Source organism: Neltuma alba, unplaced genomic scaffold, assembly GCF_004799145.2.
Source record: "Neltuma alba isolate B1F8T4 unplaced genomic scaffold, ASM479914v2 tig00011004_pilon, whole genome shotgun sequence".
NCBI lineage: Eukaryota > Viridiplantae > Streptophyta > Magnoliopsida > Fabales > Fabaceae > Neltuma > Neltuma alba.
In genome coordinates this window covers 237797-247881 of record NW_021635758.1, presented here as the reverse complement: position 1 = coordinate 247881, position 10085 = coordinate 237797, and the positions used below count along the sequence as shown (strand labels likewise).

The following is a 10085-nucleotide window of genomic DNA, read 5'->3' as shown; positions in this document are numbered from 1 at the left end:
TATTGCAATATATGTAATTTATTGAGATTGATTGTAACCGGATATTATTTTCTCATCCGGACTCTATATATTGTAACTCAATCATATGGAATAAGATATGAGAATGAAATATTCAGCAAAGTAAACATTTTTTAATCCCATGTTTTCATATTCAACAATAATTCTGTATTGATTGGAACATAACAGTTTAATATCACCTTCTTACTCATTGTCTTTTGACGAAATATGTTTATACAGCGTGTCTATCTTGCAAAAATGTTAATGGTTCGAATTGGTATAAGTCACTATGTTGCCAACTCTTTTGCAGTTATTTGAAAAGGGGAGTCAATGACCGGGGAAGAGTTGCCAATGATGTTGAGACAGAACAGATTGTCCTTGATGAAGAAGCTGGTTCTTTCAAGGGAAAAATGAGTTCAGTTGTGCAAATGCGTGGCTCTATTCCACTTTTCTGGTCTCAAGAAGCTTCTAGATTCAGCCCCAAGCCTGACATTATCTGTAAGCGTTGGAAGTGTTAGAATTTTTAATAATGTAATTATTTAATTATTTTTAGTTTAGTTATTTTATTATTCCTTCTGTAATTGCAATTTTGTCACCTAGAGTAACCTTTACACTGTAAGTACTCATGTACATGGCCTCATTCTATAGAATAGAAGTGAGGATTTCAGAGTTAACTGTCAATAAATAAGCATGTTTTTATATATTAAATTTTATTTAATCAAACAATTTTTTTTTTTTCCTGTGCTCCTTCTATATTACACTAGCTCTTCTTTGATGGATTCTTCTCTTTTCTTCAGTGCAGAGGTATGATCCTACATATGAGGCAACAAAATTACATTTTGAAGACCTTTCTCAGAGATATGGCAATCCAATTATTGTGCTTAATTTGATTAAGGTAATTTTTCATTGGAGGATGACCATGCCCCAAAGTGGTGTGATCTGTGAAGGCTAACAGAGTCAGGTTATGAGTTATTTAATTCTTTTGTAAAGGATATTACCTTGGTCACCATCCATGTGTTGCAGAGAGAAGCACTTTTCCTTCACTGTCCCCAGTCTCTACTTCAGATCAGTACTTGTGCCCCCATCCTGGTCCACAACCATGCTTTTTCCTCCTATCCACTTACTTACCATCAGAGATCCAAACTTCTGTCAAGTATCTCTATATATTAATTAGCTAGTGCTTACAAAGCCGCATGAGAAACGCATTAGGATACAAATATATATTGATAGTGCTATAAGCATTTGCTGATTTTTCTATTTGGTTGCTAAAACAAATTCCAAATATGAGAAAGATTACAACGAATGAGGATAAGAATTCCTCAAGGTATGATTTATAGGAGTTTATCCTTCCTCCAACCTCATCGGCCTTTAACAATCTTATCTCAGCCAGCATAACTTTCCTCAACCCATTTTTTTTAGTTACTTTGATCAGCGTGACATCAGAAGCTTCCTTTGGCAGCAACTATCCTTGCTCAATCTTCCTAGTCACCATTCTTTTGATCACCTACAGTTGATGAAAGAACAGACCTAGAGTGGAACCGAATGCTGATATGTGGTGGGTTAATGATGGGAATGGTGGTTATGAAGTTATTAACTTCCTTTACGTTTTGGCAGTATAGTATGTATTTTGAAATTGTCATTTTGTATAAAGTCATGGTGCATTGTTTCTAAGTATGTGAAGCCTAGCTGTCATGTTTTTATGAGTCAGTTACTTATGTGAGTGCCACTTGTGTTATATTAGTTAGTGATTTGATGATGTCTTCGTATCAAACTATACAAGCGTGATATTGTGAATGCTGAGTGATATGAGATGTATTATTCAGTAAGTACCTGGAGATCCTCCCTCGTTTATTTGTTTATTTCTTGGATTCTGATTCATAAACTAAGAGAGGTTCAAGCTAATCCTCTATCCTTCCCTGTTCCTGCCATGTTTCTTGCATTTTTTTTTTTTTTTTCATTACATACTAATTGCACTTCCCTGTAGAAAGCACTAGCCTTATTGCTTAAGTTATTATCATTTTTAACGAAATACCTTTAAGCAATAAGGTTGTTGATAGAAAATAATAGTGTCATGCGATCCATATAGCCGATCCCATCCGATGGGATAAGGCTTGTTATTGTTGTTGTACCTTTAAGCAATAAAAAAAAACTGAATTTATGTTTTCCCAGAGCTCATTTAAACAATAATTACAGACTGTTGAAAAAAGACCACGAGAGATGATGCTGAGGCGTGAATTTGCTAATGCTGTGGGGTATCTGAACCAAATTTTACCTGAAGAAAATCATCTTAGATTTATTCATTGGGACTTTCACAAGTTTGCAAAGAGGTGAGCATGTCAGGTTATATGTTCTTCCCCACTATGTAATCATATTTTTGAGTCAGTCCAAAATTATATCTGACTATTATATTCTTCTGCTTTCGAAGTAAGTCTGCCAACGTTTTGGCAGTTTTAGGTGGTGTGGCAAGTGAAGCACTTGATTTAACCAGTTTTTACTTCAGTGGCAAACCCAACATTGTAAAAAGGACCAAGGGCAACCGACCAAGCAATGGAAGGTACCAATGAAATTATTGACCAATATTCCACATGCGGCCTTTTTGTGTAATTTATTTCATAGCCTCTGGCTGAATCTAGAATCCTAATTTGGACAATCAAAGACGCAAGCAAAATATATTGGGGTGAATGCCCTTTACTTCATTACTGTTGTTATGTTCATCCGTGAGCCACTTAGACCTTTCTTCACCCTTATGTTATTTGTGCATTTTTTGTGGACCGAAGTTATTTGTGCACAGATGATTTTTAAATAGGGTTTGTTATGCGGACTGCTTATCTATTTTGCGAACATGGATTCTAGAACGTTTGATTCCCTTATTCAGTATGCGGGTAGTTTTTCTTTTGATCTTACATTTTTGGGAGCGCCACACATGCATGAATTTTAAGAACTTCATCCCATTAAGGGTTGATTCCTGTGCAGTGGGAATATCTTTTCCATTTTGGATATATTGAATTACCCTTTTTTTTTTCCCCCTTTGCGCAAATTGTCTCTTACCCAAACTTTCTTAGGTCGCATTACCAACCAGCCATAACTTGTCTGCCATTTTCATGAATAAAGGAAAAGATATATATTATGAATTTATAACAACAGTCTGCTCCAAACTATAAGACTTTTTACAGCTTTCATTTGAAGTAGAGGTCGTTACCTAACAGATTCAACATCAATCTGCCCTGGAACTTTGTCCCTAGAAGAAATACTGCCACCAGCAGTTATGTTCTTCGAAAACTTCAGCATTCACTTTTGGTCCTGTCAGTTTGCTGCTTCTGCTTCTGACAAAAATCATCCTTGAACTGTTTAGAGAGCAAACCTTTCTCTATCTCAATTTTAAAACACAAGTCATCATCTGAAAACATCATTTCTAGTTTGTCCGAGGAAGTGGACCCTTTAGAACCTGAAATATAGAGGTAGTGTCTACTGCTGCAATATCCTTGGTTCATTACTAAAATGCTCCTCCTTTTTCATAACCAGCCTCTTGCAAATTATTCTTCTAGATCGCTTTTTTCCTAGAAATTTTTTTTTTAAAAAGAAAAAAAAAGGATCACAGCTTGTTGGAAATGTCTCAATTTGCAGATCGTCTTTGTCTGTGATATCAGCTCTATAATTTTTCACCCCCTAAACACAGCCTCACATTCCTTGAGATAATCCAAAGGGATTCTTATCTCTTATGCAATTAAATAATGCGGTTTTTCATATGCACTGCTGTCATTGTATACAGGGATACTTCTCTAAAAGATTTAAGAACGAGTTCAGGAGATATTGCAAGGATCGGAAACAGTAACGAAATTCCAAATGCATTAGTCAATCAAGACAGCGAGACTGACAATAACCAACAGAGCCAAATAGATGTTTGTGGTGAAGCACCGTGCTTTCAAAGTGGAGTTCTGCGCACCAACTGCATTGATTGCTTGGACCGTACAAATGTGGCACAGTATGCCTATGGCCTTCAAGCTCTAGGACGCCAGCTTCATGCTATGGGTTTATCTGATGTTTCCAAAGTGGACCCTGATAGTAGTATTGCTGCAGCTCTTATGGACATGTACCAGAGTATGGGTGATGCTCTTGCCCAGCAGTATGGTGGTTCTGCTGCTCATAATACTGTATGACGTTTTATGAGATTTGTATCGCAGTTAATATAATTTTTTGGATAAATAATGAATATTCTTATTTGCCTCTGCTTCATGCTCCTTATTTCTGATTTTTTGGCTGACAGGTTTTCCCAGAGAGGCAGGGAAAGTGGAAAGCAACAACGCAATCAAGAGAGTTTATGAAGTCTATAAAGCGATATTATAGCAATGCTTACACTGATGGTGAAAAACAAGATGCAATAAACTTGTATTATTCTTTCCTCTTATATTTTCTTAGCAAACGATTCCCCCCTTCCCGGATGGCTTTAATAAAACTGCTTTAGAAAGTGTTGATGCATCTGTTTGCTTTATGTTGGACATGTGATTTCATTCCTTGCCTAATCAATCTGTGGCGATGGTCTTTTACTCAATTGGTAGGTTTTTAGGTTACTTCCAACCACAAGAAGGGAAACCTGCTCTTTGGGAGCTGGATTCAGATTACTATCTCCATGTTTCTGGGATTGGAGATGACCTGATCCCTGATAAGGGGTGAGTCCCCTAATCTGTGTAACAAATGATTTATAAATTCATCGTTGACATATTTGTACATGGTATATTACACTAACTTTGCTTTATTTATATATTTTCATATTGTTCGTGTGCCTTTTCCTTTTTTGAACTTTTGAAATTTGCAGTTCTGAACTTATTACTAAGCCTTCTCGTAGAACTGGAACAACCCTCATACCTGTCCCAGCTTGTAGAGAAGACTTCTCGCGCATAAAGTTGACATCATTTGACAAGTTAATTGAAAAGACTAGGAGTGAAATTCGGAATGTAAGACTTTTCGGTGAACCTGATCAGAAACCAGGTGGTTTTGGAAACAGTGGGGTTGCACCTGATGCAGCGTAATTTTTCTTATTCTAAACATCTGATTTACTTCTCATTTTTTTTATCTCTGCCACTGATTTCTATTACTAAAATTTTTCATACCTCACAAATAATATCACTTTTCCTTTTAATTTTTATAATATGATGTTTCAGTATCTTTATTCACTGATTTGTTACTCTAGAATTTGATAGTCTTAACTTCTGGTACTTAAAGCTTTTGTTTCAATATGATTTTTCTTTATTAGTTGTTCAATAATATATCCTTTTAGACAGTAACTCAGTATTTTTGTGTTCTGAATAATGCAAGAGAAATGTGAGAAAGGGAGCTAGAGAAAATGTGAATATGAAGTCGGTGAGAATTGATCTGCCTGACCCTCTTATTTATGATAGGGTACAAGGCCATATATTTATGCCTAATAATCGCCAAAATAATCTAGTTATGTACTATCTACCACAAACAATCCTAATCATCTACAATCAAATCATATCACAATTAGCAGTCCCCCTTAAGTTGAAATTTATAGGTCATATGACCAAGCCTGTTGAAGGAAAAGTGGGATTTCCTAACGCCCCATTTGGTAGGAAGGAATTTGAGATTTGGAGATACAAAGGGAGAGAATGTCAAATTCCCTTGTTTGTTTCACCTGAAGTGTTTCAAATGCTCATCGGGATCCACAATTTTCCTTTAAAACACTAGAAAATGGTCCCCCACCTCCCCCGAGGATAATGCGAATTTTTGTGGAACGCATTTTTTGCTGACATAAATAGCTCTAGCATCTCATTTCCGGGCATATTACTCCCCTTTGAAAAGCTATCATCTATATCCTTCATGGCAGCAGCAAGGACTACAGGTTCAGGCAGCAGCTTCTCCAGATTTTGACAGCAAGGGCCACACTCTAATGATGGAGACCATAGACTCTGGCAATGGCTATTTCTCTCTTTGGCGAAGATCTAACAAGCCATGTTCAAGTTCAACCATAGCAGAACTGACCTCCTGCCACCGCTATCATTCCCCTTCCTTCATCATTGCAGATCTGTTCGGCCTCCATCATCTTCCACCTGCCTCCAGCTTCCTCCACGTCCCTCCACCATTGCAGATTTGTTTTGATGGCTTTATAGATATTTTGGTCTTTTCATTCTTAAATCTTTCCATTTCATTAAATTTTTCCAACATACCAAAAAATAAATCATGTAAGGATTGCATCAAGACTTTCCAACATGCCAAACATATTCTTAAAACGTCCATTCCCTTCCTCGTAGATCTGTTCGGCCTCCCTCATCTTCCACCTGCCTCCAGCTTCCTCCACGTCCCTCCACCACTGCAGATTTGTTTTGATAGCTTCGTAGATATTTTGGTCTTTTCATTCTTAAATCTTTCCATTTCATTAAATTTTTCCAACATACCAAATAAAAATAAATCATGTAAGGATTCCATCAAGATTTTCCAACATGCCAAACATATTCTTAAAACTTCCATTCCCTTCCTCTTCCCATTTCCATTCATTTTCCTGTTCTGTAAAAAATCTTTCCAGTTAACCAAACGAAGGCTTAATATTTTTGTAAGAAGGTCAGCCAAGTGAGAAACAAAATAGGATTTTCTTCTTGATGGGATTCAAGTTTGTTTGGTCTTCTCATGAAAGACTAGACTAGGGGCAATTTATAGAGCAACGGGATTGTCACACTTTAGTGTCATTTGGTCAAGATATCCAAATTGAAGTTCTTGGTGTAATTGCTTCATCTTCATAAGTTCACAGTTGCCAATTCCATGGCATGGTATTTTGCTTTAGCACTAGGTCTTGCAACATCATGTTTCATGCTATCCCAAAGATTTCCTTGAAGAAAATATGCAGTAACTTCTTGTGGATCAACAATGGGTAGTCGATTGCGAATCTTATCTTTTCTTATATGACCACACATCCTTCTTAACATTGTCATCTCAGCTACCCCAACTTTATGCTTGTGTTGTCCCTTTAAAGTTCACATTCAGCTACCGCATGCAGCTTGATCAACATCTTTTGCTATGTGAACAGCAAGCCAATTGCTACAATCACAACTAGTCATTGGAGGCAATCATACCATCAACAATTACACCAAAGATTTGGTTATTGATAGAGCACAAAGACACCATTCAATCTGTGTGGTCAACCCCACCTTGTAGGATAAGGCTTGTTTTTTTTGTTTTTGTATTGTCAATATCCACAAGGATCTGCTAGATGCCCCTTGTAGGCCTTGTAAGCAACTCAAGTTTGTTTAAATAGTATAATGCTTGGTAGAAGAAATTGTCTCACTTTTAAGTTTAGATCTTGCATTTCTACATCAATGGAAATTCTTTGCTTGAATTCAGCATCTCATGCCATGCTAATGCTACTTCTTTCCCATATATTCTCTTTTTAGTGAGAGGGAATGGCTTGCTATGTTGTAGATTTGTATGGAACAAAGAAAGCATTCTTGCTTGTCATAAATCCAGATCATTTTTTGCAATTTCACTGATTCTCTTGTGCTCTTGTTCAGTGAGATACAACTCAAGAGCCCAAATTGGCTTTTTGGCCAGAGAAAGCATGAAGGAGGTACCATGGCCGGGAAAGCTGCTTCTCGTGAAATTGATATTGAAAGATCTCTAGTTGAGACAAAGGGTAATGGTTTTTACAACCTAAACTGGCTTTCTTCTGGCAATGATTTGAATGAAGAGGATGCTTTCCAAAGGTATGTATCGCAAAAGTGCCTCATTTTTCTAGTTCATTGTCTCATTATATTCATAATCCCATTTATTAATATTTTTCCTATACTTTTATTTGCCAGTAATTTATTTTTATGTCTATTTGTTTTATCCTGAGATTTAGCCTGTTCTGAACTGTGGAATGAAGGCTTTCTAAACGTTGATGGACCAAATTGTGTGCATTTGTAAATTGTAAACTCATACAGGGATGTTTGATATTTTTACATGGGGATCTGGACTGGACTCTATGCGATTTTTAAGCATTCGGTAGACATAAGTGAAAATTGATGGGAAAATGATGTGATACACATGTGGAGAGGACAGTAGAAGGGTAGCCTATCAATTCCACTGCTTACAGGAACTTAAACGAGAGAGATCAGAGAGAATCGAATCAAATCTGGAAATGGAATATTTACACAATAAATGAGAGAATATGAACACATATAACAGGAAAGAATACAAGCATAATAGATCTGATTAATTAGCGGAATATCTGGGCTAATATTCTGCTAACAACAGGTGTTTCCCTTTGTCTGAAAAAATATAATGAATGTGCCATTAAAGTTTCTTAACTCCTCTAGTTTCCACCATGCCTGAAAATTTGGGGTTTTATAAAAGGTTTTTGGTCATTTGCTGTTATTTCTTTGATTGATTAGGAATCTGGTTCAAAATTTTGAATTTTTATTTCAAAACGATAATCTTATGTTGATTCCTTTCGGAGCCCTAATTATTCTGGGGTATAGTTAAACACCAATTTCTTATCGCTGTCTTTGATAACTCAATTATTGTCTACTTTGAATTTCCAGGTACCCGACAGTGACATCTAATGAGGACAATGGTTGGTACGGAGGCACCCTTCTTGGTGATCAAAATGAAAGCAGTGAGTTATATAAGCATTATGCAGCGTTATGTCAGGTATGCATGTGCAGCCTTTCAATCATATATGTTGTTGCCTCCACGTAAATAGACATCCTGGCTACGGGGGTGGTTAAATGGATCTATGATAATCAATTCCTATATTATTCTATCAAATTCAATTTACAATATGTATCTGATTAATGAATTGACCGTAATTACAAGCAAGGTTTTATTGGCCGAATCCTATAAATGCGTTGTAGTGAGTTGGGCAACAGATGGGTCTTTATTTAATTTGTTAATTGTTAATAAAAACTTGGTGTCTATAATTCTTTTTTCTTGGGTAAATTGGAGGATTAGAGAACAAGACCAAGGAGACAAAGAAAGGCACTTAGGGAAGTTATAGAATGGGATCTCACGGTGAACGGTATTCTGAGCAGTTAAATGTGATAGAGTGGCCCAATGGCATCATATGATCTTAGCCACCCTTGTGTTTGTTGTCGTCGTCCTTGATACATTGAAGGAAGGAGGATGTGAAGCAGGAAACCCTTGACTTGTATTCCCAACCACCTTTCTCACCCGGCCCATCTTCTTAGTGATTTTCTTCTCCATAATTTATTGATATGTAAATTTTCTAATTAAAATTAAAATTCCATGTGTTCTACTTTAGAAGAGGCCTAGCATATTTTGGCTTCAGGTATTCTGAGCATCTTAATTATCTATAGTTCTTGACAAATATCAGTGAATTGTGCAGGGACTTGAATTGGAACTATTTCATAATGATCCTGGGAGTGAGAGACATTATGCCGATGTTTTGAGCCTAAGTTCATTTGACATGGTTAATGACGATGTCGTTGCTCAAGAAATGGAAGCAGCTGTCAAGGAATATGAGCAAGTTGGAGCTGACCTTGGCATCATTCCCTCATCTTGTAAATACTTTGCTGAAGATCCCAGTTGGCTGTCAAGATGGTTAATAGGAGAAGAGAAAGTACCGGGGACATAACGCCCCACTATATCAATGGTTTGTATTAAGGAGAAAATTAATGTGAAAATATATTTCTTATATATTCATGATCAGAAAGGGTGAATTTATACACGAGAGAGGAGCCTCGGTCATTAATGGCTCATTATTAGAGGATACTATCCTATCCCATCATATCTGATTTGATCCTATATTAATTGCAATATATTTACATATCTTTACACTCCCCCTCAAGTTGGAGCATAGATGTCAATCATACCCAACTTATTACAAAGATAGTCAACCCGAACCCCATTCAAAGTTTTAGTAAGGAGATCACCCAATTGATCACTAGACCTCACGTGTCCTGTTGAGATGAAGTTTTCCTTGATCTTATCTCGAACAAAATGAAAATCAATCTCAATATGTTTTGTGCGTTCATGAAACACTGAATTAAAAGTTATATATAAGGCTGTTTTATTGTCGCGCCACAATTTTGCTGGTAATGAGGTTTTAAGACCAATCTCTTTCAATAATTGATATATCTAGA

The 10085-nt window shown here is 36.5% G+C and overlaps 1 protein-coding gene across 1 annotated transcript; it reads left to right on the top strand.

Moving 5' to 3' along the window:
* Nucleotides 1–224: 224 nt before the first annotated feature.
* On the top strand, nucleotides 225–9577 carry LOC114760599 (phosphoinositide phosphatase SAC1-like; the record flags this gene model as incomplete). Its single annotated transcript, XM_028949856.1, has 11 exons — nucleotides 225–495; nucleotides 795–892; nucleotides 2191–2324; nucleotides 2423–2551; nucleotides 3767–4148; nucleotides 4262–4383; nucleotides 4554–4664; nucleotides 4811–5020; nucleotides 7515–7706; nucleotides 8526–8634; nucleotides 9329–9577. Coding segments are annotated over 11 exons (2007 nt in total), but the record flags the coding sequence as incomplete, so codon positions are not given.
* Nucleotides 9578–10085: the final 508 nt, after the last annotated feature.